The sequence below is a fragment of the Sminthopsis crassicaudata genome, chromosome 2 (genome assembly GCF_048593235.1).
Source record: "Sminthopsis crassicaudata isolate SCR6 chromosome 2, ASM4859323v1, whole genome shotgun sequence".
NCBI classification, from domain to species: domain Eukaryota; kingdom Metazoa; phylum Chordata; class Mammalia; order Dasyuromorphia; family Dasyuridae; genus Sminthopsis; species Sminthopsis crassicaudata.
The window spans coordinates 514652136-514678894 of record NC_133618.1 but is presented as its reverse complement, the minus strand read 5'-3'; the positions used below and the strand labels follow the sequence as shown (position 1 = coordinate 514678894).

Sequence of the window (26759 nt, the reverse complement as noted above, 5' to 3'; positions counted from 1 at the left end):
GCTTTACATATAGGAAATTGCAGCAGAGTGTGTTTATAACCTGACTCCAACAATATTTATTTGATAACCTTCTTCTTCCTCCCTGCCTCCTTCCCAGTAAGTCCCAGATCCACTGGCCTGAGTTTTTTTGTGAGAATAGTGAAGCATGAAGGCCTCAAAAGGCTCTTTGGGGGACAAAAAAATCACTGATCCAGATAATCCATTGTGGCTGCAATGCACGAGGTTTCTCCATACCACCTCTTCTTAGAATGCTGGTAATATTGCCAGGCAGTGTTGCTCATTCCCCTAGCTCTCATCGTTGAAGATGGGGTTCACTTGCTGGGTGACTCGAATGAAAGTAGTACGTCGGCTGAGCTCCTTTAGCTTGGCTGCCCCAACGTAAGTGCAGGTGGAACGGATCCCTCCCAGGATATCCCGGATGGTATGTTCTACCTCACCTTTGAAGGGCACTTCTACTGTTTTTCCTTCTGAGGCCCTGAAACAGATGAGTTTGTTACAATTTCTACTCCTCTGATCCCAGAAATTTTTCTTGCTAATCACTCAGCTATAGACCCATAGCCGCCTTTCCCCATGTATTTCCCATTTGTGTACCATCTGTTCCTGTTAGGCATGGATTCTTTTTGAAAACTTCTTTTCCTTTCCCTCTTAAGAGCCATTCAACAGCATCCTAGTGCCTATTCTTGAATTCATCTATATGCCTTATCTGCTATTATACCTGTACTCAGCAACACCTCCAGCGTATTTATTCATAGCTACCTCAGAGCTCATGCCATAGAAAAGTTTGTATTTCTTGCCATTCTTCTTGATTAGTTCACCACCTGACTCAGTGTGACCAGCCAGCATGCCACCCAACATCACAAAGTCAGCACCTGCTCCTGTCAGCATTGAGGAACAGACAAAAAAATTTAATCAAGTTCAGGCATTTATTCCTTAAAGAAATGATTCCCAATAAAAACCCAAATTTAATTCAGGCCTAAATATAATTGGGACCCTTTTCTTGACAGAAGCCAGAATCCCTTAAAGGCAGAGAGAGATTACTCTGCTATGGTCCCCGGATTATTAGGCCTCTACTTTTCCCTCAGTGACACAATGGCTCCCAGTTTGACTTAGAAGCCTCAAATCCCCTTTCTTGCTGTTGTCTACTCATCTGGGCAGTTTTCTTCTCAGATTCCAGTTAATAGCTCCCTCATTTCAGGGATGTTGGGATTGGAATTTTAGTACTGGAAAGAACCTTAAAGGTAATCAGATCCAATTCTTTTATAGAAAAGGAAAAAAGATCTATAACAAGATGAAAAAAGTTCCAACTCTCTTGCTCTCTCTCCAATTTAGCATTGCTAATTACAAAGATATTAGTAAGGGAGTGGGAGAGGCTAGGCTCTTAGTTTAGGCTTACTCAATAGGAATTGTACTCCAAAAATAAGAATGGAGTAGAACATGTTAAATTCAACTGTTTCCCAAAGCCTCCCTCTGCCTGTGGGAAGTCTGGGAGTGTCTCAGTAATGATACAGCATTAGACTCTAAGCAGCATTAGACTCTAAGCAGTTCTCATCTCCTGCCTCAAACCAACTACTTACCAAAAGCTTTAGCCACATCTCCAGGACAGTTGCAACCTCCATCCTGTGGGGAAGAAACTGGAGTGAGATGGTGACAGTAGCTCAAGAAAGGCCCCAATAATCTTTGCCAGATGCCTCTTTTTCCATACAATTAAATTTCCATATGGGGAGGAGTTCTAGTTCACAACTCCCCAAGTTCTTTGGGTTTATCCCCAGATATAAGAAATCATGTTTTGGCCCTTCAATAACTTACAGAAATGATGTGGCCCTTGAGGCCATGGGCAGCATCAGCACACTCCATCACAGCACTGAGCTGTGGGTAGCCCACCCCAGTCTTCTTACGTGTGGTGCATACAGAGCCTATAGACAAGGACAGAGAGAAGACCCTGGTGTCTCACAGTTGCTTAAAACCACAGGAAGATAAGTTGGGCAGGTTTTTGTTGATGGTGAAACTCTAGCTTACCTGGTCCAATTCCTACTTTGATAATGTCAGCCCCAGAAAGGATCAGCTCCTCCACCATTTCCCCTGTCACCACATTCCCAGCCTGTGGAGCAAATAGCAAGGAAAGGTATTGAGGTTTGGGGTTTGAAAGGGTGAATGAACCAGGGTGTTCTAGAAAAAAATAAAAATTCTTGATTGTGCTGAAGGCAACATTGCAGCTGTTTTAGCAATAAAAGGTCTCCAAGGATACATTTCAACTTCCTTTGCCAGGCAGGCATTTCCCTATATCCTCTTTGTTTATATTATTAATACCAGTATCTATTTCAGTTATGTTAAATTCTGACTCATGCATTAACTAGTCTCGGTAATTGGTGTGGCACCATTGCATTAGAATCTGTTTTAGTGAAGCACCTTCCCATTGGCCTCAATGCCAGGATTAGCTGGAAGATGTGGCAGAACATGGAGGGCAATTCAGTGAAGAGGAAAATGGATTGGTCCAAGAAGTTGCAGTGCCCATCTGGGGCCAGCTCTTGGATGTTTGAGTGTGTGACTACCTTATAGTGGACATAACTCTATCCTCACCTGACTCCAGAAACCTGCCAGGCCTTTGTAAAAGAGAATTCTGCAAGGTGAATAATGGCCTTATTTCATTATTCTGTATAATTTTAAAACACAGTTTGACACAAGGAAATTAACCACATTGTGCAAGATTTGGCTATCACCTGAACCATGTGCTTCCTTTTATGTGTCCATGGCACATCTGAGCCTCAGTGAGCAGACCATTATGTATCACAGATGCACAAGATTCTGTTTTGAATATTTGGTCAGAAGCTTCTCGAGGGCTATGTCAGGCATGCTTCATCAAGCAAGAAATACAGGGTGGCTCCAAAATTGGAATGCAGCTTTAAAGCCGCCTAGGGCACCCTGTGTATGAAGCACAGAGTTAATGAGTTACGGTAGTATAAAATGAGATGGGATAGATGAGGTTGCAGGGAAGAAATTTTCTAATATAGGAGGAGCTGTGGCAAGTTTAGCTGCTTTGAATCTCTATCCATTTGTAAAATGGAAAGGTTTGACTAGATAATCTTTGTGGTTTTCCCAATTCTAAATTCTATAATTTTGTGAAAGGAACAGATAGGATGAGGTGAAGACAAGCCAGGAATATGCCAAGATGTGTAGCAAACAAAGACATACCATGATAGTGTGCTGGGGGAAGCGTTTTCTAACATCCTTCAGGAATTCAACAAAATGCTCCGAGTAGCCATTGGCCACATCCAGGCAGATGTATTTCACCTGGGGAATTGCTTCAAGAATTTGTTCTAGTTGCTCAAAGTCTGAAGGGCCTGTTCCTGAGCTGGCAGCCAGATGCTGAAGAAGAAACCATATCAATATCTTAAAACAGGAATTCATAGGTGAATCCCTCAAGGGGATTATGGGGAAAAAAAATCTTCATTTTCACAAACCTGTAACTAAAATAACATTTCCCTTTTTTATAACTAAGCAACTAATTTTGTTTTGAGAAGAGGGTCCATAGTTGTCACTAGATTATCAAAAGACATGCAAAAAAAGGTTAAATCTCTGATCTGATAGATGGGAATCATATAGATAATTAACAGGGCTGAAAGGATTAGAGATATATAGCTAGGGGAAAGAAGGTAAGAGTTGGAAGAGATGGGGTTAGATCCCTGAAGAAAAGATCCTTTATATGGCTTCCTTCTGGGAGTAGAACAAGATAGGGTCCCGCATTACCTCTAGACAGTCAGGATTTTGAATAGCAAATTCCTTCCATTGCTCAAGGCTATAGTGTTTGTGGATGGCCGTGAACAGAGAGAACTGAGGAGAAGCAAAAATAGAATGATTTTAACCTTATAAAATTTGTGTCCTTACACAATTCTTTTTCAGTTAGTGTAAAGAAGCAACTGAATAATCAGTAGATGAGCTTTTAGTTGTAGTTAATCCAATCCTGTGTTTACCACAGACTCTCACTCCAAGGATTATAATCATAAATTTGTTTTTGTTTTTTTGTAACTTCCTATTTGCCTGTTTAGGATCCCATCTGCTGGCATCTACTCTGATCCTGCTTCAGTGCTGATAGGGAGTTAATATGGTAATGAGCAATTGGTGCAATGTGACAGGCAGTGGATATGCAGGCAGGACCAAGAGACTGTCCCTCCTTTGATACTGGCAGGGACTCCAGGAATACCATATGAGTGTATCCTGTCACAGGGCCCCAAAAGACGAACAGTGAAGATACTGGGCTCTTGAATTTGCAGGCATCAACTAGAATGGTTGAGGTAAGGTACTTGATATGACAGTCTAGATGCCTTGCTATTTTATAAGGCTAAATTTATAGTGCTAAATTAGCATATTTCCCTATATTCTTTGTATCTAGTGAATGCAGCATTTTAGTAACTGGCTGCCCAAGGAAGTTACCTTATGTCTTTAAGGTACTATCTGACAATATTGTCAGTGGTACTAGAGCTAGCAGGTAATTGATTCTTCCTTCATAACCACTGAAATGAAGGACAGACTCTTTGTGTGTGTGTGATCATAACTATTTTATTAAATATGTATGTATATTCATGTTTAAGGACAACGATGAGTCTTCAAGTCAAATCCCTTGTTCCTTAGTTCAAAAACTGAAAAAATTCTTGAAAAAATAACATGTAAGTTAATATAATGTTAAGGCATATTTGAAGAAATCAGGCACTGATGCAAGTGTATCCACAAAACCCTTTACTTAGCTAAAGATCTTTAGACGAGATAAGAGCTAAAAGTTTAGCAGTGTATTTTAGTTTTTCAGCAACATAACCCAAACAATATGCTGACAGACCAAGAAACCAGGGTTCAGGAAATGAAGATTCCCTTTAGGAAATCTTGACAGAATGCTGCATCAGATTAAACACAGAGATTTATTTACAGCACAGCTGTTAAAAACATGTCCAATCCTTATGTTACAATTATGAGGCTTGTAAGCACACTCTTTATCTGCTTATCTACTCCACATAGACAAACTCTGACAATACAGACAGATCATTAGTACTGAAATCATGCTTATCACAAATAAGCTATGCTAGAGAAGGGTATCTGGAAATGGACAATAGCACAATTTTCACAAGTGAACTGAATGGCAAGCTAAAGTTTAGAGACCAGAGGCAAGAAGGAATTCCTGATGAGCACAACTCCTTCCACTAATGCAGAAATGCAGATAGGCAGACATCTACTACTTAGGGTAGGGTGGATAAGGAAGAAAAAATTGTATTCAGAGATTTGCCAAGACTTACAAAGCTATCATAAACCCACATCTTTTAGACTCTTGACTCAGAGACCACTCTCCTAGAGGACATATTGAGCATAAAATCTTAAAACACCAAAGCTACATTTTTTCAAGAAGTGACAGGCCAGAGAGGATTACAGCAGTTAAAAAAAAAAAAAAAAAAAAAAAACAAAACAAAACATGCCAACAGACAAATCCATTGATGGACATACAGCCACTAACCAATGGAATATAGCATATGCCCAGGGTAGAAAAGTTCACTCATCTTCCCAGCTACATTTGGTTGTAAAAATGTCAGCAGCAATATCTTCAAATAGGATGTTCAATAAGATACTGTGTATATAAAAAAATATATATACCATATTGTATGCAATACAAAAACTAACATCAGTCTCATTGTATTTAGTGTCTTAAGTTATGGGTCTGCCATAATTATGACATAAAGGGAGAAAGTATGCTTGGGGAATGGTATAGAGGATGTGCTTTTATTCACAGAGGGATACACTAAAGTTACTAATTGTTCCCAGTGAAAACAAAGGGTAATTCTATATAAGAGTAATTTTATAAACAATGATGGGAAGAATCATAATACAAGTGTTTTATGACTTTAGGCTAGGATTTGGTCTTAATGTTATTCACAGTGCTAATTATGAAATTACATTAAGGACAATTCTATTTGTGACATGCCTTTGTGTATGTTGGGGATGGAGAAAAGGGGGGGGGAATTGCACATTTTATGAGTGGCTTAAGAAATAAGATTGATTCTAAAACTAAGATAATTAAAAATTCTTCAAAGATGTCAAACGTGCATCTGTCCACTCTTGTCCAAAGGCAAGTATGACTGCCCATGACTATAACCCTGAATTTGGAGGGGGAAATGCTGCAGACAGCTAAAGTAATTGAATATCACCTAAAGAAGGGAATAAGTGGCACCCTACCTTACAGAGCACCTTGGCCATCTCAAAGGTGCCAACAGTGTCCATGTTGGCAGCAATGATGGGGATCCCCGTGTACATCTGCTTTGAATTCCGGAATTCGAAGGACCTTGTGAGATCCACCTACACAACGGGGATATGGGGTGAGAGACAGGAAGATTAGCAGCATAGCAGCTTTAAAATAATAGTGCTTTAAAATGTGCGTCATTAAACCCTGCTAGATAATATGTGTGTACATAGATATATACACACCTATGAGAAAAAAGTCAGTTGAACTTTGTTCTTTCCAAATTCCACAATTAGCACTTCACACTAGGCTGATTTTCTCAGGTAGAATAAAGAAAAATAGCCCCAGCCTCACCTCACTGCGGGACTTAAGAGTACTTCGCTTGGGCCTCAGTAGGACATCCTTGAAATCGAGCTTCACATCATTGTCTATGTGAGGCATGGTGGGATTGCGTGTAAAAAGATACCTGAAAGTCAGAAATAAAGGCGGCAACTGAATGCGTGAAGGAGTAGAGGGCACCCTCAATCCCACAGTCCCACGGCTCTGCTCGTGCAGCTACATTGCGGTATTCATCAAAGTCCCCGAAAAGTCACTCCACATTCTTCGCCTTCAAATAAACTCTGACCTTAGCGTTTGTTAGTTCAGGGACCTACATATTACAGTACTTACCGGGGAAGGAGTTGACCAGAGAAGCATGGCTGATGCCGGCCAAGTACAACCCCACTCCCCCCATAATTGCCTTCCTCTTTCCCCTGCCACCCTTAAACCGAGGTAGTTATATTTTAAGGGGAGAAAGATATGATACAGAAGGATTACTTCCGGGTGCAAAATCTACCTTAGCGGTTGATTCAACTTATAGCTTAGCAACAAGGCACGCGCAGCTCCATCAATATCTCAGTTTCAGCCAGGGAGGAAACTAGAAACAGGCCTTAAGGGAGTCTCGCGTGGACTTCTGGGAAACAGAGTCCACCAAGTCGGGCAGACGTTAGACCTAAGGAAGGAAAAACTACAACCCCCAGAGGATGAGCGGGCCTAGCCGGGCTGTCGCGGGGTATGAAGGGAAATGAATCTTGTTCGTTGGCCGGAAGAATTCGGACTGTGGAGACTTCCAGATCCTCGAAGGCAACGGGTTCGGCATAAGTAGCCGGTCACCTTTTTTGTTAACCTAGTTACTAAGACGAAGGGGCTGAATCCCTGAATATTTAATGCTAGGAAATCAGATCGGAAGATTCCAGGGGCCTGGAATCCAAACGGTGATCCGGAAGCGGAAGTCCCCTGCAGGCGGAGTGCTAGAGAGCGGAGGCAGCGGCGGCAGCAGCAGCAGCAGCGATTCATCCACAAGAGCCTTGTGTGCAGGGAAAAGATGCTGATCAAAGTTAAGGTGGGATCCTCTAAGCCTTCCTGGGAAGTACTGGTTCGGGATTTGACTTCCAACCCAGAGAGGCAGAGCAGTAAAAGAGTGAGGCTGTCCCCCCGTAGGGATGTAGGACACTGACAACCCCAAGGCTGGGCGCGAGCGTTGATGGGAAACCGGGGCAGAGCCTGTCTTGGGGGCTTCGGAAGGGCAGACTTTGGGCTCCGTGTCGGGTCAGGGGCGGCAAGGCCGCGTCTCCAACCTCTAGCCTCGTCCCTTCCGTCGACATTATTCCCCTGCTAGCTCCCGGCTAGGCTTGCGTGATTGTCTTTGGGGGTCTGGAGGGATTTCCCCTCTTCTCATGGGCACATCTGAAATTTAGGGCCATAATTTTAGAGATGAGGCTTAAAGAGACCGTCCGGTACGGCCTCATTTTGCCCACGGTCATATTGCCCCCAGCATCAGAGGTAGGATTTGAGCTCGGGCCCCCTGCTTCCAGATTCACTGTTCTGTGCCATACCTCGTCCTTAGACTTGTCCTTCGACCAGCAAACGGACACTTCCCTTTTACCCTTTTTCCCTCCAGCCCCTTTAACTGGTTTTCAGTAATGCACACTCATGACGTTGACCCTGGCACATTAAGGATCATAGTTTTTAGAGCTGCAAGCGACTTTATATATTATCTAGCTCAGTCCCTTCATTCTATCCATGAGGTAACCTAGGCCCAGAAAGATTTCAGAGTATGCTTAAGATCACACAGCTAGAGATAGAATTGGATTCGTAACTTCCGCCTTCAAATCTTTGAAAGTCATATTGACATCATCAGTGGCATCCCAAGCCTCCTCTCAGACAAAATTTGCAGTATTTCCCTAGAGCACCTGACTTTCTGAGTGGGACACTGATGAGGTTCTCCCACTGTCGGCTTCACTTTCTTACGCAAAGTTATTTCTTGGTGCCCAATATTTAGGACTAACACTAACTGCCTCTTCTTCGTATATAAGGTTACTTTGTTTCCTCCTTACTTCTTACAGTTCTACTTAAAAACGCTATCCTTTTCTGAATTGTGATTTACCAAATTATTCACAGTTATTTCTAGATGTGTTTTTTTCACCCTTTCTTGTAACTTTTTTTTTTTCTATGCAGCTGATTAATCAATACCATAAATTTGAATAAATTTAAGGAATAGAAGCTTGGGAAAGGGGAAGAAGAGGATCAGTCAATGATTCCCCTAGTTCTGTAGACATTTTCATGTTTATAGGTCATCTTTTATAGAAATACCACACTGTAAGGATTATAAAGGGTCATTTGCTAAGGCATAAAAAATGCTACTCTTGTAGTCTAGTCATCTGTTTATATCCTTTCCCCACCATCAGCACACTGGTTCCTCCTAGCTATATTACACTTTAGGGACAGCTGTTCTAATGTTTTCCTATTACTTCCTGTTCCTTTTTTTTTTTTTTTTTTAGTGTTGATGTTGTTTCTATAAGTCTTTAACAATTTTGTGTAATCAAAGTTGTTTATATTTTATTATTACTCCATGTCTTAAAGAATTCTAGCCTATAGATTTGCAAAGTATTTCCATTTTTCTCTCTCTTTTTTTAATGTTGTGACCTTTTATATTTTTGTCATACATTCATTGGAGCTTGTTATAATAGGTATATGGTTCAGGATGTGGCTCAAACCTAATTTCTGCCAAACTTTCTTTTCCAAAACTGTTGAGTTCATGGAGTATAACCAGCCCGTACAGTAGAAAAACTGCTAAATATGAAATAAGTGAACCTGTTTCATATCCCAGTTCTGTCACTGGTTACCTTTGTGATTTTGAGCAAACCACTTAATTTTTCTTAGCCTTATTTGCCTCATTTATAAAACAACAGGATCAAGTGAGATGACTTTAAAATTCTGCTCCAGTACTAGATTTATGATCCGAATCCTCAATTCTGCTTAGCAATAATTACTTCTTGTTGACTTCTTAGCATACTCCCACAATAAGTTGTTCTGTACTTCTCACTGATCAATTCTACCTACCTTCTCCTTTACTGAGAAGATTGAGGCTTATCCTTCCTTAAATCTATATTTGACTATTGGTTTACTTTTCTTCACCCCTTACTAATTTTTGTCTAGTGTCTTCAATCTTAACTCCTCAACAAACCGCTTTCCTTATTCCTTTGTCTTCTATGCAGGATTAAATAAAATAATAAATCTTACTACCCCTTCCATCTTTTTTTTTTTTCAGTACTAAATTTCTTGAATGAGTAACCTTTTAGTGTCTTATTCCATTTTTCTCTCCCAATCCTCTGAAACTGATTTCTACACTTACCATGCTGCCAAAACTTATATTACTAATGATCCTCTCCCCACATTTCAGTGGCCCTTATGTCTCCTCTAGAACATTTGATAAAGTTGAGCAATTTTCTCTTAAAATTCTTTTCATCTTTTGCTTTTATAATGATTTACCATCTTAGTTCTCTTCTTACCTTACTGATTGATCCCTTGTTGCCTTCTTTATTGATTCCTTTTGTCTCATAAATTGATTATCCCTCAAGGATCAGTTAGTACATTCTCTTTGTACTGATACTGGTTTTGTTTTTGAACTAATATATTTGGCTTTCATATAGCTTCTAGTCCCCTGTGGCCATCTTCCTGTTGGAATTTCCACTTAGGTATTCTTTTGTCTCTTCCAACTACGCCAAAAACTGAATTCATTTTCTTAAACCAGTCTCTTACCAAATTTCCTTCATTTCATTAATTGCCTCTTCTCCTAAGGTCAAGAGGTAACTTCTTGCCTTCATCTTGTATAATCTAATTTTTTACCAGGGCCTATTGAATCCTCCTTTGGACCCATTCCTGTGATATTGTCCCTTTCTCTCCATTCTCACTGCCATATTCTAGTCCAGCCTTTTATTGTTTTACATCTGGATTATTGTAATGGCTTCCTAGCTTCATTTTTTTCCTTCTATTTCTACATAACATCAAATTAATCTTTCTAAAACATAGTGAAGTAGAAAAATCAATGCAACTGGAATAAGAAGAAAAGCAAGTAATTTAGGAAAATATAGATATTCCCAAATGTCTGCAAATGATTCCTCATTTTCTTTCATCTTAGAAAAGTTTCATTTAAACCCATGTTTCAGATTAGTACCAGTTATACCTACTGTGTTCAGGGAAGGCACTGTGCCAGATGCTGAAACTATAGATTCTATTAGAAGGTACAATATGTAATAAAGATTAAGTAAAATAAATTAAAGATTAAAAAAAAATTTGACAATGTTCCCAAGAAACTTTTGGAAAGGTATAGAACATTCAATGGGAATCAACTTGGGTCACTTAATTAGCATATATTTTATAAAGTGTTCCCCAACAACTCCAGTCTCTCTTTGTCCTCACCATCCATAATATTATTTTAACTTACATATTGAAGTCTGGAAAACCCAAATTTGAATCCTGTATCAGATATTTGCAAACTGTGATCCTAGACAAATCATGTTTATAAGCTGTTGGTGCTTCAGTTTGCTCCACTGGAAAATGGGGATAAGAATAATAGTTCATAGGCTTATGCCAGAACAATTTCAATAATATATGTATAATTCTTTGCATATCTTAAAGCTCCACAGAACTATAATTATTATTATTGTTTTATTTTACTCAATGTAGCACTTTGCTGCATACTTTTTTATTTCTTCCTTCTTGGTTTTGTGTTTCTATAATTTCATGTTTCTAAATCCCATCTGTCCAGTGAAGGCAAGAACTGTGTCTTGTGCTTTGTGTCCACTACAGAGTTAAGCAATAACTCAGCTAAATAGGATTGAATTCATCCATCAGGCAAAAGTTGAATGATGAATGAATTAAAATGCATTTATTCAGCACTTATTATATGCACGGTCTCAGGTTGTTGACAAAGAGATACCAAAAGCATGACTGTTTTCTGCTTCCAAAGAACTTAACATTCTAATTGTGGAAGTTAATGTGTCCAGGAGAGTAGTGATCAGGGAAATCACAGGAATGGTAAGTTGTGGGACAGCTGACTTGATTGCTCTTCATAGTAGGTGTCAGAAAACTGGTGGTAGAGAAAGGAAGTAGGAGGGGCTGGGAGCACTCTGATAAATTTATGAACTTACCAGTTAAAAGTGAGGTCCCCAATGTGGGAAGTAGAATATCTTCTCCAAGGCAAGAAGGAAGCACAGTTGCTTGCCAGGAAAATGGCAACTACGTTTGACAGCTTCTTTATAACACTCCATGTCCTTGGGCACATCCCCCCAAAGAGAAGGCTTTGGGATCATGGACTCATCTCCAGAACTCATGATAATACCTAGGCCCCCATGGTAGAGGCAGAATGTACCCTTTGATGATGTAAGATGTCAAATGTATAGGGAGTGAAGGATCCCAGTTTTCTGGTTCAGGAATAGCACCCTATTCCATTCCCCTGATTTCAGATGATGCAAGTTTTCCAGAAGAATGGGGAAAAAAAAAAAAAGCACTTATCTAAGCACTTGATCGCTAGTTTCCTGATTTACTCTGTGCTTAATAAATTATTGTAGGGAATACAGATAGAAAAATTAGTTCCTGCTTTTCAGGAGCAAAGATTTATGATTGGGGAGGCAACATGTGGGAGAATTCAGCTGCTGAGCAGATAGATCCGGCCTCAAGGTACAATCAGATAACAAAATAAATAGGTCCATTAGTAGATGCAATGGTAATACCCAAGTGTCTGGAGCTTGTAATGGCAGAAGACATGGGAAGGTGCAGTGGTCCTCCACAATACTGAAAGGATTGTGGTTGATAACTCCCTGCTCATTCAAACAGTGTCTCCCCTACATTTGATTAAGTATATGGCTAGAGTAGAGCAGGGATAGAGATGGGGGTCTTCATCCAGGAGGAGGTAAAGGGAATGGGAACAATGAGGATGTTGACAGAAGGATTGAAAGAAAGGGCTTCCTGGAATATGTATTATTCTATCTCCTCTGGCACCAGGGAAGGAAAGGGAAGACTGGAGAATAGACTCGACAGAGATCTGGGGCAAGAGAGGTGAAAATTTTCCTGTATTCCTGGTCCTCTTGGCTTTTAGGTGAAAAAGAGTAACATAGTAGTTGTCCTTGTAAGTCTATTTAGTACTTAATTCCTCTGGACCAGAGCAAGTCCTTGCTCTAGATGTCAGTTTCCTCATCTTATGTCAATTAATTATATCTTTCTCTATACTAGGCATGGGGTATACAAAGACAAAAATTAAAGTTTTTGCTTTTGGGGTTGTATTAGATGGAGTCTAAAGTCTCAACTCTAGATTGTTAACCCTCTGACTTCTCCATGATCAAGAGAGTCTTCCTTTTCTCTAACCATCTATCTCTCATTGTGTGATGTAAATCTGAGAACTACATCCATTATTTTTCTAGCTCATATGTGAGTGCTTAGTAGGTGCTGGAGCTTGGTTAGGCCGGTTGGATAGAAAAGCATAATTTGAACATTAATTTTGTTCCTTTCAATGTTTACATTCCAGTTTAAGGGATTAGACCCACAAAAATATAGTAAATACAAATACATGAGCAGAAAATAAAAACAAAATTGTTACAACAGTAAGGGTGTCACTGCAACATTTGTCCCATTATCCTTTGCCCACTATGAGAGTATATCTAATTAAAAGAAATAGGTTGGACATGTTGGAAAATATAAAAAGGAATTTCATTGGAAGTGAACACATTTGTTCACACAATTGAGAATAAACACTATAAAGCTAATGTTCAAAGATCTAGTATGTATCCTTGATGAGTGAGAATAGAATTCAATGTATAAATTCACATGCTCACTTTTCAGTGCTGGAGGAAAAGTTACAAAGATGTCGAATTGATACTTAATGTTTGGTTAGCCTGGAAAAACCTCTAACAGTGTAGAGGCCAAGTCAGAAATCTAGCTTCTATGCAGACAACTTAGGTCTGTATTTGTACAATTGTACAAAGGTACAAAGCATAATGGATAAAGCATTCTAGACCTGGAATCAGGAAGACTTGAATTCAGATCTGGATGTGATATTAATAGCTGTGTGATTGTGAGCAAATTATTCTAACTTTTAATGCTTCAGTTTCCTTGTGTATAAAATCTTAGGATTATAAGGATAAAATTAAATATTTGTAAATTGTTTTCCAAAGCTCTGTGATGTGTAAATGCTAGCAGTTATTTTTACTTTAAATTAAACTTGAAGGTACAGTTCTGGGGTCTTGTTGGGAAAAGGGATATTAGCATATAATGGAGTTAGCTGAGAGTCTGGATTTAAAAATTTAATGAAAGTGATAGAAATTGAAAAATATTTTGAGAAAGAGAAAGATTAATGGTTCTTGAAGTGTAGTCAAAAGATGATCTCTGGTAGTCTGTGAGGATATTTATGGTTATCACCAGATTTTTATAAAGCAGCATCACTTCTTTGTGTTTCTGGCATTAATTAGTTTTCTAAAGACATCTCTCATTGGACATCTCATCACAAACAAAACCAGTGTTCTCTTTAATTTTGGTGAGGAATTTTGTCATGGGGTGACTGGAATAGATAGTCTAAAGCAAACCAGACAAAACATGTAATGATCATTGGTGTTAAAATTCAAGGTTTCAGGGAAAACAATTTGATTTTCCAATCCAAGTTACTTGATAAGGTGCATCTAGCTAATAATGGTGGTAGTTCCATGGGTGGTAGGACCTAACAAGAAAGTAATTATATATAGGCGAATTGGGCTATGGGAACTAACAAAGCCCTTGCCTATTTCAGACGCTGACAGGAAAGGAAATTGAGATCGACATTGAACCCACAGACAAGGTAATATATTTCCTCCCCTTAGTTATGATTTCTTGTCCCCTTTTTATATATGTACCTCAATGTTTTCCTCAGGACTACTCTATTTTCCTGGCCCCATCTCCCAGCAATCTTTTCCATTTCATCCCCTTTTAGGTGGAACGGATCAAAGAGCGAGTGGAAGAGAAAGAAGGAATTCCTCCACAGCAGCAGCGACTCATCTACAGTGGCAAACAGATGTGAGTTTAGAGGGGGAGTAAAGGTCATGTTAGTCCTACAGATAAGGAAACAAATAAATCAGGAAATGGAGGGCAGGGAGGTAGGGACTATTCATTCTTTCTTGAGGCAAGTTTCCTGTAGGATAGTTCTAAGAAGGATGACATTATCAGCTACCTAGTCTTTTTTTCTCTTTTGCTAGGAACGACGAGAAGACAGCTGCTGATTACAAGATTCAAGGGGGCTCAGTACTCCATTTGGTGTTGGCTCTTCGTGGGGGAGGTAGCCTTGGGCGGTGATGGACCTCCCTCTATTTTGTCCCCTTACCCCATCACTCATAATGATGCGCCATATACCCTTCCACTTCCTGGAACAACAGAACCACCACCTCCTTCCCAGGACAGATGCCCAGGTGTTTCTGTCTATTGCTGGGAGATCTGTGAGGACCCCAGGGTCCAGCCTTCTGGGCCTATGGAGCCCTTTGCTAGCTGTTGGTTTTTAGTTTGTGGTCTCGCCTGCCCCTTCCCTAATGGCTGTGTCCTGGTTGTTAATAAAGACGTTTCCCAGCCTCTTGGAATGTTTCCTCAACCGTGCTCAAATGTAACCTGACTAAAATGGATCATAATCCTTACAGAATCCTATCAGGCCCAAAAGGCATGTTAAATAATGGAGCCATTAGGATCCAGGAACTTGGAATAAATTGGTTGTGTTATTGATGGTGGAATACAGGATAGCTAAATTTTTAACAATACTGGTCCTGGGAAATGGGTTCAGGCACTATATGATTTTTATGATCACCATTTTACAGAGGGAGCTTTTATCTAGGATACCTCTACCTGCTTCCTTGTTATGGCTTAGTGGTCAGTTACCGTGAAAGAGACAAGGTGAGGAGGGGTGATGCTGGTGCCTGAGAATATCAGGATGAGAGAGGTGATCTGGAGTAATGGGAAGGGTCTTTGGGGAATTTGACTATTCAAAGGAAGAAAGAACTGATTTCTGCATCTGGGTCTGATTGGAAGATGACGACTTGTATTAGGGTAAAATAAGTCCTGCGGACAGCTCAGATCCCGGCCAGTGAGAAGTTTGCTAGGTGTTCCCAGTACTAGCCGCAGTACCTAGAGCGTCTTCTGCCATGCCTCAGCTTCAACTCTAGGTGGCGCCACTGACATAGGGACGGGATAGACTCCAAATACCGGCGCTCTAGCAGGCCTCTCTCCATGATCAAACATGGTGGCTTGCTGAAGGCAGCAAACCCGTGCTACCTCCGCAGAAGTCCAGCGCCTGTCGGTCATGGCCCACCTGCCGCAGCTCGCAGTCTTCGACTTGGGTGTGTGCACCGCGGAACGGGAGAGGGTGTGCGTAACTAGAGAGGTGCCTTGTTCCTCACATCTCCTCAGACTCGAGTCGGCCCCTAGCCCTCACCTCTCTCCTCTTCAAGCTCCGCCTCCTTGGCACATGAGGTCCCCTGGGCTCCGCCCCCTCAGCCCTAGGCCGGAGCCCCCTAAGACCCACTCCCCTTTCCCTTGCAGATTACACACTCTGGCCTTTCTGGGTTGACACTCATGTGGAGCCCCCATTTCATAGGAATAGGTGAGATGAAGTGAAGGCGGGGCCAAGGCCCATGTATTGGGTGGGGAGGTGAGGCTTGAGCTGAGTTCTTCCTCTTCTGCCCGTTCTAGGGACGGGACTGTTCGGGACTGCAATAACCAGATTGTTAGACTTTACCCAGAAGTGCGCGATGTGTTGGAACGTCTGCATAGCCAGGGGGTGACCATCGCGGCTGCATCCCGGTAAGGACCGTTCCATGCAGCATATTTTTATGGAGCACTTACTCCCTGCCAAAGGTTAGGAAATACAAAGATGTAAAAATGCACACAGACCCTCCCTTCTAGAAACGTTCATCACCTCCGGGGCTTGAGAGGCCTATATCTAGCATAGTGATAAATGTTTGAGGTAAAGCATGGTGGGGGCCAAGGAGGCAAAACAGTTATTCAGTATGAGGAGAATGTTTCAGCTGGATCTGTTAGGAAAGTCCTTTGTGGAGGTGGTGTTAGGCCGAGCCTCAAAGGTAGAAAAAGACTCTTGAAAAGTTAGAACATTCCAGACCAGGGACAGATTTCAAACTTTTTTTTTTTTTTTACAATTTATCATCTAAGTCTTTGGGAGGCTTAGAAAGTCAAGATTAATACAATGGCCACCTAGAATTCCAGAAGACATGCTTGTCTACTTTCTGATACAGAAACAATGGATTCAACGTACAGATTAAGATTTTTTCTTGGGAGGGGGTGAGCCATGGCCAATGCAGAAATTTGTTTTGCTAGACTGTACAGTTTATAACAGGTTGTATTTTCCTTGCTTTCTTAAAGGAGGGGTGGATTAGGAAGGAGAAGTTGTAAATTTTAAAGTTATAATTTTAATATAGTCATGATTACCCAGATTACTGAAATTTTAGCGACTTGCTCAGGGTCACACAGTCAGTATGTGTCTGAGGTGGTGCTTGAATCCCAAATTTTCTGGTATTCTCCTGATATCAAAAGGGTACCAGTAGAGCACTCTGACTGTCCACCTGTCACTTTGTTCCTGTCATGTGACTATTTGATGTATTTTACTCTATTTCTCAGTTCCTCATATATAATGTGTGTGATTATATGCTGCAGTCTGCTCACACCCCAACATGTATCTCGTCATTGTTCTGTATTAATTTTTCAAAATTATTTATATTCTGAATCTAACTGCCAAGTAACATTGAAGTGACAAAGTTCAGAGTTTGAGAAATGGCTAGTGATATGACATGATAGGAGTATATACCATGATGAAAGAAATAAAGTACTGGAAAGGGGCAATTAGAAAAGGACCTACTGTTCTACAGGTCAGGAAAAGCCTATGGCTGGAAATAAAAAGTTAAGGAATAAAGAATCTATTTCCTTTTTTTAAAGAATAGTGTAAACTTTTAAGTGAGAGTAAAATTTTAAGAGGCTATTAACTAGATATTAATTTGTACAACTTTGCATTTTAGCACTCAGTTTCCTCATCTTGCTTTTTCCAAGTCTTTTATGTTTTTGACTTAATTCTATCCTATAACCATTTCTTGTCTCTTCACCTTAGGACTGGTGAGATTCATGGAGCCAATCAGCTCTTGGAGCTTTTTGACCTCGATAAGTATTTTGCACACAAAGAAATCTATCCAGGCTGCAAGATCACACACTTTGAGAGGTACTTAGGGCAAAAAAGGAAAAGAAAAATATGACTGGATCTGACAGGCATGGTGGGAGTGGGAAACTAAGTCCCCATCCTCACAAAGCCCTGTTCTACTCAGATTGCAGCAGAAGAGTGGTATCCCCTATTCCAAAATGATCTTCTTTGATGATGAGAAGCGGAACATTATAGATGTCAGCAAACTGGGTACTGAATGGTGGTTTTGGGGGCAAAGGGGCCTTAGATATATATATGGGGTGAGAGGATGATTGGGGATGGCTAGTTTGCATGCTAAGGGCCCCAAAATGGTAGAGGTAAGACTATTCTCATGCATTCTTTCCTAGGTGTCACCTGTATTCACGTCCAGAGTGAAATGAATTTGCACACTCTGACTAAGGGCCTGGAAACATTTGCAGAGTCTTGAAATGACCTCCCAGGTTCAGTCCTGCAGATGGAAGCCCTGGCCATGGACACCAGCAGGAAGAGAACAAGATTGAGGAATACATTTTCAGGTCATCTGTGAATTGTAAAAAAACATTTGTGCGTGAGCCTACAAAACCTTCCCTCGCCATAAGTCCTCTTTGTCCTCATGTATGTGGGTCAGCACCGATGCCAGGCCCTTTGTCAGACTCTGCTCCCCAGTGCTGTTTCTTGGTGTGTTATCACAATCTAGCTCAGCAAATAAAACTTCCTGTGACATACTTCTGTACTTCCTCCGCCTGCCCCTACCATAGCACACGGAGCTCCCACCAGAAGAGAGGGACCAGGCAACCTGGCACAGGCCCTTGGCCCTCTGGAGAGACTGGCCCCAGAGCCCATTAGGTTACTCTGGGGCAAACAGCTTTATCTTGGTGGCTGTGGAGATCTGGGGAGGGTGAGAGGGAGGCCACTCCGGGTTGCCTGAGCAGGAGTCCCGGAGGCAGGATCTCAAGGACAGGTGCAGAGCCATGACTCAGACTGGTCAGGGCAAGGTATTTTCTACTTCACCTGTGGTCCTCAGTTTCGTCAGACTAGGTAAAACTCTTTCAGACCTAACCAATGACCTCCAGCTCGGCTGCCAGGGACTAACAGATCTTACTGGTCCGTGGTTAACTTGGGAAACTCGGGCCCTTTAAAATGTGGAGGGGTTAGTCAGGTGACTGTCACGTGATGAGCTGCTGTTCCGGATATACTTTCCCAGGTCTCCAGGCTGGAGACGCCCTATGATGAGCCTGAGCATTGAACTACGATTGGCTGGGGGCTGGCGGGAGGGGCCTCTCTGGGAAAGGCGGAAGTGGGAAAAGCTCCGGGAGGCTAAGGCCAAGTGTGGGGGTCGAGGCCTATCAGTGTTCCGGTAATCAGGATGAGCGGCCTGGGCAGGCTGTTTGGCAAGGGTGAGCCCTGGCAGAACCCTGCCTCTGTGTAAATGGAGGTGTGGCTGCCCAACTTTGGAGGCCTGCCTTTATAAGGGGCTGGAGAGGGTAGAAAAATCACCAAACCCTAAATATTACGGGAACAACCCCAACACCCGCACCAGCAGGCTTGGGGGGTCCTAGAAACTTCCTTTCCCCCATTTTGCCCTTTGATTTTTGAGGAAAGCGTTCAGGATTTTGAGGGCAGGAGGATAGGCCATAGGACCTTTCCTAGGACCCTTTCTCTGCTCAGATCTAACAGGGTCGGTACTAATGGGTTAGGGTCTCTTTACAAGTTTTGCTATTCCTTCCCCCTCCCCCACCTGCCTTCTGCAACCCCGGACACACACGTTCTGTCTTGAAGAGAAGCCTTACAGTCCCTTCTCCAGTGATGGTCAATGGAAACTATACTAGGGATTGGGACTAGTTTCCTCTACTCAACACTGCCCCTGCTCCATTGGACCCAGCAGGGAAGAAGGAGAAGGACCCAAGCCCTGAAGAGGCAATTCAGAAATTGCGGGAGACAGAGAAGATACTGATCAAGAAGCAGGAGTTTTTAGAACAAAAGATTCAGCAGGAACTTCAAACAGCAAAGAAGCATGGGACCAAGAACAAGAGAGGTATTAGGGGAAAGGTATAGAGGATAGAGCCATTGGAGGGGGAAGAGTCTAAGGGTTTCTAGCACTGATGGGTGGGCTGTGGGCTGGATCAGCTGCCCTACAGGCACTACGCAGAAAGAAGAGACTGGAACAACAGTTGGCACAGACAGATGGGACTCTATCTACCCTGGAATTACAGCGTGAAGCCATTGAGAATGCTACCACCAATGCTGAAGTGCTTCGAACCATGGGGCTGGCTGCCCGTGCCATGAGCAAGGCCCATCAGGACATGTGGGTACGGGGGAAGGAAGGACATGGGCACAAACACTTGGGAAAGGATGGTCTGGCCACAAGACCTCATGTCCCTTTCTTTTTAGAAGCAAAGAATCTTCTACAGAAGTTATCAAATTCCCTACTTCAAAACATTCCTTTTCCCTAGTTAAGAACATAGGGGAAAGGAGCAGGCCAAAATACCTAGTTCTTAAAAAACAAAAACCCAATATTTCCCCAAACAAAGATTCTTTATTCCCTTTCTCTGCAACATGTTCCACCCAAGTGCAGACTTCTGTTGATTCCTTCTGCCAGGGAGTGTTAGATCCATCAAGTCATGAAACTTTAAGGGGAATGGGAATGACTTTTTTTCCAACACAGAGTGAAAGGCAAGATAATGTCCTGATTTTCTACCTATTTCTCTACCCACAGGGACATCAACAAGGTGGATGAGCTGATGTCTGATATCACAGAGCAGCAGGAAATAGCACAGCAAATTTCTGATGCCATATCTCAGCCTGTAGGCTTTGGAGATGGTGTGGATGAGGTAACAGGATGAGGGTAGTATTGAGGATAGTAAAAGGAATCCAGGTATAGTAGTGGATTTGTGAGGCCCTTGGGAAGTAGACTTTGAAGCTTTGGGTCTTTGGAGTGATTTCTTGGCGGTACAAGGTGTTCTGATTAAATTTTGTTTTCTCCATTTCCAGGATGAACTATTAGAGGAACTAGAGGAACTAGAGCAGGAGAAATTAAACCAAGAGCTACTGAATATGGGAGAGGATAAAGAGGCAGCACTAGATAAGCTGCCTGATGTCCCCTCTACTCATTTACCCACCAGTCCAGGTACTAAGAACTCTCCCTGCTTGACCAGAGGAACAACCTTGAGCACTACATTGCCTGTGGGAAGGATAATATTAATCCCTCCTATCTTGAATGGCCTCAGGTTAAAATTCATGTTGGGAAAGTTGGCTTATGGTGCCATCAGTGATCATGGGGGTGCTGCTTGGAAAATTCTAAGGAACTTAACCCTTCTTTTGTTTCCTTTCCCCTTAGCTTCCAAGGCTGATGAGGAAGAAGAACTGAAACAATTAGTTGATTGGGTATCCTGAAGAATGCTTTGATGTTTTTGAAACTTCATCTAATTCCTTCCTTTTCCCCCAAGTGCCAACATACTAAGCTGACGGGTTTAAACCTCATGAGGGCCCTGGTGAGATAGTAATCTGACCCTTCCTGAGGGATTTGATGCCTCACTGACTCATTTCTGGAATGGGGTTATTCTGGAAAGTTTTTGGAAGGTGTGGGGTGGGGACAAGAGTTTTCATTGGAAGCTGTTACAAAGGTCCTTACTCTCAGTAAAATTGGGCAGATGGACCCCCATTGTCTGCCATCTCTCATCAGCCTGTACGTGCCTATTTCAGGTCTCTGTTCTCATTCTCTATTTCCAGAGAAGGGATAGTTGGGCTTATAGGATCGTTTCTCTTCCTTACTGTATATCAGGTGAGCAATCTGTGTTAATCTGTAAAATCTAACTAGATAGTATCATAGTTGATCAATTTCTTCAAGCATGTTGCCACAGAATTTTGGCAGTACAATTATTCCTTTACCAAGGCAGTTAGATATTGAGTCAAGAGACCCTATTCTGCTTCCTCTGTCACTTCATCTATAAAATGAGGGTGCCAGACTAGATAACCAATGGTTAGATAACTTCCAGGTCTAAACATAATTCTATGATTCTAAGACAAGCCCACAGTTTGGCTCCCTTTATCTATTTATGGTAAAACAAAAGACCATAAAGATGAAGGGTATATGTAGGAAATTGACGTCTCTCCCTGTCCCAGGTATTGTAAAATCTCTGCTTGGAACCCTGCTACTGCAATGTTTGAGAGGTCACTATGAGAAATACTTACAGAATGCAATCATGTCAGCACCTTTTAAAGTTTGAAGGAAGAGAGAAGCAGAACCAAGACACTTTTCTTATTTCCCATCTCCCCCCCAACCCTTTAGGCACATTTCCTTAAAGAAATCACAGTCCAGTATTTAAGTTTAAAATACCTTTGCAGACTACAGATGGAGGCCAACCTCTATAACAGTCTAGAAGTGACTCTTTCCAAGCTTTCCCTGGGGAAATCATTTCTTTTCCCCCTGCTGATAAAACTAAATGGGAATTATGATTTCTTGTATAAAAAAAAAAAAAAAAAAAGGATGGAGGAGTCCTGCTCCCCATGCTCACAATAATTCCCTCTCCTTGACTCCTTCCCCAGTCCTACTCAACTTGCAACCTCGGCAGGGCGTGAGGTGGTAGTGCTGGAGCTTTTTGGTAGGCACAGGACCTCTAGGATCTGAATTTCATGGTTGGGCCGCTCTGGCTGGAACTTGAGCACCCAGGGGTCCTTGAGGATGTCCAGGATGGTAGCACGCTTGGCAGCCTGGCGCAGCATCATGTGAATCAGGTTCTGGGGCAGGGGAGAGAGAGGCCATCGCTGAGCTTGTCCTGAATTATGCTGTCTAGGCAGTGGCAGCATCTAGACCTGAGACAGGAGCAGGAGTGCCCACAGTACTACCCTAGGGAGAGGATTAAACTGGGATTCCCTTAGATATGCCCAGGGTTAATACTTGGATAGGGGATGAATGCAGGGTGGTATCAAGATCCTTGGAAGAGCAACTGTCAATTTCTTCCTCTGTCCTGAAGCAATGGAAGCTTAAGTTTTCTTGTACTCAACTAATTTCTGATCCAGAGGAAGGTAGTTAACTATCTCCACTGGTCTTCTCTAGTGCTTTAGTCATGGGGCCAGTGGGAATAAGTGAGATTCCTGGGATAGATCCTAATTAATTGAGCTTTCCCCCCAACCCTCTTGTGGTCCCTTTTGGATTTGTACCCCACTTTCTAAGGGTCAGCCCAAGGGCCCCAGCCCTCCCAGGGGGGCCAGCACCTTGCACTCCTGAGAGATGGGGTGGTTAGCTGGGAAGTTGACCTCCTTCTGGGTCTCTCGAAGCAGCTTTTTTAAGTTGGTATCATCGAAAGGTAGATGGGCAGCAACCAGGGTGTAGAGAATGACACCCATGCTCCAGATGTCAGAGAGGAAAGGGTTGTAGGGCAAACCCAGCAAGATCTCTGGGGAGGCATAGGCAAAACTACCACAGTAGGTCTGGCTGAGGTGGGAAAAGCAGCCCATGAGGTGTTGGGAAGATTTCTGCTGAATCTGGACGGTAGTTGGCACCATCTTGGCAAAGCCGAAGTCAGAGATCTTCACATTTTCCCGCTTATCCAGCAACAGGTTCTCCAGCTTTAGGTCCCTACCAGCAGCAGAAGGCCTGAGGGTCAGGCAGGGGCTGGGGAGAGGGGTCAGTATTAGGCTGGGAGCTAGAGGGTCAGGGGTCAGAGGAAAGAGGTGGGGAAAATGAGCTGGGGTTTGGGCTTATAGGGGAGAAGCAGGTCTAGGTACATGGCTATCAGAGGGCAAGAGACTTGGGGGTTGTCAGGCTACTCTGTATACTGTTATGCACAGAAAGGGTTCTAAATGTCTAAAACAGATCGATGGAGAGGGAGAGACTAGCCTAGTTTGTGGGGAGAATGGTGAGAAGGGAGTTAAGGCAGGAGATAGGCATGTATTTTGGCGGGGAATAGGTTAATAGAAAGGAGGCTAGGTAAGCTGCAGTGAGACCACCCCCCTCTGGGAGCCAAAAAGTCCCAGATGGCAGTGCCCTCACCGGTGCACGATGCCCTTGCTATGCAGGTAAGCGATGCCTAGGGTGAGCTGGGAGAACCACTTGCCGGCAAGGGACTCAGAGCAAGCCCCATAGCGCTGGATCCACTCAAGAACATCGCCCCCCTGAGCCAGCTCTAGGATCATATACACACGAGATGTGGTCTCAATGGCCTGGTAGAAGTTGATTAGGTACTTGTGCCGCGAAACTTTCATTACCTGGTCCCAAGGAATGGAGTTCATCAGACCTGGCAGGGGAGAGCTCATGGCTTGACTCTCAACACTTTCCTTCCCTTTCATAGCTAAGTTATTAACAGTAGTGATTTCTTGTATTTATATAAGACTATAGCTTAACCACGCTCTTTTACTTACCTAGATCTTATCTGAATCTCAGAATAACCTTATTAACCAGGGAGAGAGGGATGATACCATTTTACAAATGAGGAAACGGGGTCAGAGAAGTGAGTTAGACAGTTAAGAGTAGGTGGTAAAATACAACTCAGGCCATCAGACTTCATGAAGCAGAGGCAAATGCTTTGCAGAGGTGAACTAATTGGGCTGTGTCAGTATTTTAGGCTCCTTTCCTTTTGGCAAAGGAGAGAGGGTTGTATTGGAATGGAGAGAGGATCAAACACTGCCTGGAATCAGTGGCGTTTGTACCAAATGCCTCTGCTTCATCACTCTCCTAAATCCCCTGCAATCAGGTTTCCTTCCATTTCAAGTCACCTACATATCACCAAATCCAATGGCTACTTTCCAGTCTCTGGAAAGCAGTTCACTGCTGCTTTTGGCCCAACTAACTATCCCCTCTTACTGCATATTCTCTTCTGCTATGGATTCATAGATCATCTCTTGCTTTTTCTTCTATCCACCCTAACCACTTCTCTGATTTTGTCCCTCTTCTCCTTAACCCCTTCATGTGTATCTCTCTCGAAAGTTTCTTGTTGACCCTCTGCTCTTCTTGCCAAATTCATTCTCTCCCAAGGCCTCCCATAGCCTCTCTGCAAAGGACTTCTCAAGTGCAACTCACCAGAATGCCTTGTTACATTCAATACATCCAAAGATAAGCTTATTATCTTTCTCCCTAAACCCCATTCTTTCTTCTGACTTTGTTTTAGCCTTCATCCTGCCTTCCATGTTCACAGTGTTCTCTCTCCTGCTCCTCTCTCACCCACCTTTCATATCTAATTAGTTACTAAATTATTTTGATTTCATATTTGCAACACTGTTGGATCCATGCCCTCTTTTCTATTACTATTGCCATTTTCCTAGTACAAGGGTTTCCTACTACATTATCACCCTATCAGACTCCTAAGATTACTGTCTAGTAGGTCTTTCTGCATCCATTTCTCCCCTCTCCACAACCTATCCTTCATATTATTATTAGAATAATAATCTATATTCATAGACTTAATACTTTGCTTACAAATCCTAAATGACTCTTTTGCCTCCTGGGCAAAATTCTAGCTCTTTTGGCCTTCAAGATATCACCTTAGCTCTTTCATCTTATCTCAAATTTTTTTCATTCTAAATTCTAATCAGATGACTTGTCCCCAGCCTCCTTTTACCCCTTAACCTATTACCTCCCCCATCTTGTTTAATTCAATTCCTACCCATCCTTTATAAATTACTTCAATAATGTAATCATTAACATCAATTAGTGGATGAATTTTAAAGTTATCAAAGTACTTTACATTATCATCCCACTTGATCTGAGTAACTACCCTCTGAGGTGATAATACTATGGATTGGGTCATCCCCATTTTATAAATAAGCCTAAAGTCAGAAAGATTAAATAGTCCACACAAGGTCACACAGCAAATAAGTATCAATGGCAAAATTGGAATTCAGAACTCAGTTTGGAATCCAATATAATGATGCATTCATTATGCATAAATTGTGTAATTTATTGTATGTGATAGAGGGAAGTTTACTTAGATAGCACAGTGACTATGGCGCTGGGCCTGGAGGCCAGAAGCCTGAGTTCACATCTGATCTCAGATACTTATTGGCTAGGTGATCCAAAGCAAATTGCTTAACCTTATTTGCCTCAATTTCTTCAACTGTAAAAATGAGAAAAAAGAACACTTACCTAGCAGGGTTGTTATGAAGATCAAATAAGATATTTATAAAGCATTTAGCAGAGTTCCTGGCACATAGTAGGTACTATATAAAACTTAGCGATTACTATGATTGTTTATATCTTATCCCTGTAGTAGGTAACTCCAAGAAAGAGCACTGTCTCATCTATGATAAGTACATTAGTGTGGTGTGAAACAAAATCCTATGGGAGGTACAAGTGGCGAGGTCATTGCTGAATGGGGGGAAGGCTTCCTCAAGAAGATGGCATTTGAGGGAATCAACATGGTTATCTTGGAGAGAATGCTGATCTTGGAATTAGGTTATCTAGGTTAGGCTAATGACCGTGTTGAATGACTGGATCTTGGATAAGTTACAGCCCTGTTTTGGGGAGGCTCTGGTACACTTAGCCCCATCTTGATGAAGGCCCCAATAGCCTGACCCTCCAAACTTGCCTCCCTCTCCCATCCCCACCTGGATCTCACGGGGCAGGAACTTGTTAAGATAGTCCTCAGAGGCTTTCTTTTTAGAGATGATCTTGACAGCAACATGGACTTTTTGCTTAGTGTAGTAGGCCTCATAGACCGTGCCGTAAGAGCCATTACCAATCACCTTCCCTACTTCATAGCCATACTCTTCCATGACAGAGCGGTGGGCTGTTGTTGACTGTTTTGGTGCCTGGGTGACATCCCCTCGCCCCTTAGTAACAGTAACATTGGCGAGCGGAGGGGAATGTTCACCTAGCCTGACTTTCTCGTCCAGGGAGGCTGACGCCCTTGGCCGCTGGGGGCTGCGGCGCCGAAATGAAGCTGGCCCCCAAATGCTTGCCTGTATATATACCCCGGCTGGGGCACAGGGCTTTGTTGTCTAATAGGAACTTGGAGGGGGAGAGGAAGGAGGAGGGATGGACTGCTCTTTTTGTCTCCAGTAGCTGTTGTTCCTTCTTCCTCCTCCTGGTTACGGAATTCC

General features: G+C 42.4%; 5 protein-coding genes across 10 annotated transcripts; 3 read left to right on the top strand and 2 right to left on the bottom strand.

Moving 5' to 3' along the window:
• Positions 1–28: 28 nt before the first annotated feature.
• GMPR2 (guanosine monophosphate reductase 2) lies at positions 29–22864 on the bottom strand. Of its 2 annotated transcripts, XM_074294350.1 has the most exons (11): positions 22856–22864; positions 6884–6959; positions 6569–6680; positions 6211–6330; positions 3745–3828; positions 3190–3363; positions 2017–2098; positions 1807–1913; positions 1575–1617; positions 716–875; positions 29–475 (listed from the first exon to the last, which is right to left on the bottom strand). In XM_074294350.1, the coding sequence occupies exons 3-11, from the start codon at positions 6653–6655 to the stop codon at positions 286–288; spliced, it is 1047 nt and encodes a 348-aa protein (XP_074150451.1). In that variant the 5' UTR covers positions 6656–6680; positions 6884–6959; positions 22856–22864; the 3' UTR covers positions 29–285. The 2 variants fall into 2 exon arrangements, with proteins under 2 accessions (XP_074150451.1, XP_074150450.1); XM_074294349.1 differs by lacking the exons at positions 6884–6959; positions 22856–22864 and adding an exon at positions 7050–7455.
• Positions 7444–15749, top strand: NEDD8 (NEDD8 ubiquitin like modifier). Of its 2 annotated transcripts, XM_074294357.1 has the most exons (5): positions 7444–7595; positions 14313–14360; positions 14493–14575; positions 14755–14834; positions 15694–15749. In XM_074294357.1, the coding sequence occupies exons 1-5, from the start codon at positions 7578–7580 to the stop codon at positions 15732–15734; spliced, it is 270 nt and encodes an 89-aa protein (XP_074150458.1). In that variant the 5' UTR covers positions 7444–7577; the 3' UTR covers positions 15735–15749. The 2 variants fall into 2 exon arrangements, with proteins under 2 accessions (XP_074150458.1, XP_074150459.1); XM_074294358.1 differs by lacking the exon at positions 15694–15749 and having other exon boundaries at positions 14755–15121.
• Positions 15744–18448, top strand: MDP1 (magnesium dependent phosphatase 1). The gene is made up of 6 exons (XM_074294356.1): positions 15744–15879; positions 16082–16142; positions 16232–16342; positions 17658–17765; positions 17869–17954; positions 18092–18448. Exons 1-6 carry the CDS (start codon positions 15843–15845, stop codon positions 18169–18171), a joined length of 483 nt encoding a protein of 160 aa, XP_074150457.1. The 5' UTR covers positions 15744–15842; the 3' UTR covers positions 18172–18448.
• CHMP4A (charged multivesicular body protein 4A) lies at positions 18972–21411 on the top strand. 2 transcript variants are annotated; one of them, XM_074294355.1, is made up of 6 exons: positions 18972–19120; positions 19609–19758; positions 19851–20028; positions 20440–20554; positions 20715–20850; positions 21061–21411. In XM_074294355.1, exons 1-6 carry the CDS (start codon positions 19090–19092, stop codon positions 21114–21116), a joined length of 666 nt encoding a protein of 221 aa, XP_074150456.1. In that variant the 5' UTR covers positions 18972–19089; the 3' UTR covers positions 21117–21411. The 2 variants fall into 2 exon arrangements, with proteins under 2 accessions (XP_074150456.1, XP_074150455.1); XM_074294354.1 differs by having other exon boundaries at positions 18992–19120; positions 19606–19758.
• On the bottom strand, positions 22044–26759 carry TSSK4 (testis specific serine kinase 4). Of its 3 annotated transcripts, none has more exons than XM_074294351.1 (4): positions 26265–26759; positions 23716–23930; positions 22938–23337; positions 22044–22460 (listed from the first exon to the last, which is right to left on the bottom strand). In XM_074294351.1, exons 1-4 carry the CDS (start codon positions 26430–26432, stop codon positions 22275–22277), a joined length of 969 nt encoding a protein of 322 aa, XP_074150452.1. In that variant the 5' UTR covers positions 26433–26759; the 3' UTR covers positions 22044–22274. The 3 variants fall into 3 exon arrangements, with proteins under 3 accessions (XP_074150452.1, XP_074150453.1, XP_074150454.1); XM_074294352.1 differs by having other exon boundaries at positions 22938–23301; positions 26265–26751; XM_074294353.1 differs by having other exon boundaries at positions 23716–23959; positions 26265–26734.

What these genes read in the sequence shown, in the direction of transcription:
- GMPR2 (XM_074294350.1), bottom strand. Translation starts at nt 6,655, where the DNA reads ATGCCTCACATAGACAATGATGTGAAGCTCGATTTCAAGGATGTCCTA. An exon ending in TGGCCAAGGTGCTCTGTAAG is followed by an intron (nt 3,829 to 6,210) that starts GTAGGGTGCCAC and finishes GCTTCTCCTCAG; the next exon opens with TTCTCTCTGTTCACGGCCAT. An exon ending in GGAGGTGTTGCTGAGTACAG is followed by an intron (nt 476 to 715) that starts GTATAATAGCAG and finishes CATCTGTTTCAG; the next exon opens with GGCCTCAGAAGGAAAAACAG.
- NEDD8 (XM_074294357.1), top strand. An exon ending in ATCTACAGTGGCAAACAGAT is followed by an intron (nt 14,576 to 14,754) that starts GTGAGTTTAGAG and finishes CTCTTTTGCTAG; the next exon opens with GAACGACGAGAAGACAGCTG. An exon ending in GTTGGCTCTTCGTGGGGGAG is followed by an intron (nt 14,835 to 15,693) that starts GTAGCCTTGGGC and finishes GCCATGCCTCAG; the next exon opens with CTTCAACTCTAGGTGGCGCC.
- MDP1 (XM_074294356.1), top strand. Translation starts at nt 15,843, where the DNA reads ATGGCCCACCTGCCGCAGCTCGCAGTCTTCGACTTGG. An exon ending in GCTCGCAGTCTTCGACTTGG is followed by an intron (nt 15,880 to 16,081) that starts GTGTGTGCACCG and finishes TTTCCCTTGCAG; the next exon opens with ATTACACACTCTGGCCTTTC. An exon ending in AAGATCACACACTTTGAGAG is followed by an intron (nt 17,766 to 17,868) that starts GTACTTAGGGCA and finishes TGTTCTACTCAG; the next exon opens with ATTGCAGCAGAAGAGTGGTA.
- CHMP4A (XM_074294354.1), top strand. Translation starts at nt 19,090, where the DNA reads ATGAGCGGCCTGGGCAGGCTGTTTGGCAAGG. An exon ending in TGGGACCAAGAACAAGAGAG is followed by an intron (nt 19,759 to 19,850) that starts GTATTAGGGGAA and finishes GGGCTGGATCAG; the next exon opens with CTGCCCTACAGGCACTACGC. An exon ending in TCATTTACCCACCAGTCCAG is followed by an intron (nt 20,851 to 21,060) that starts GTACTAAGAACT and finishes CTTTCCCCTTAG; the next exon opens with CTTCCAAGGCTGATGAGGAA.
- TSSK4 (XM_074294351.1), bottom strand. Translation starts at nt 26,432, where the DNA reads ATGGAAGAGTATGGCTATGAAGTAGGGAAGGTGATTGGTAATGGCTCT. An exon ending in TCCTGCCCCGTGAGATCCAG is followed by an intron (nt 23,931 to 26,264) that starts GTGGGGATGGGA and finishes CCTTGGGACCAG; the next exon opens with GTAATGAAAGTTTCGCGGCA. An exon ending in CCATCTCTCAGGAGTGCAAG is followed by an intron (nt 22,461 to 22,937) that starts GTGCTGGCCCCC and finishes CCCCTGCCCCAG; the next exon opens with AACCTGATTCACATGATGCT.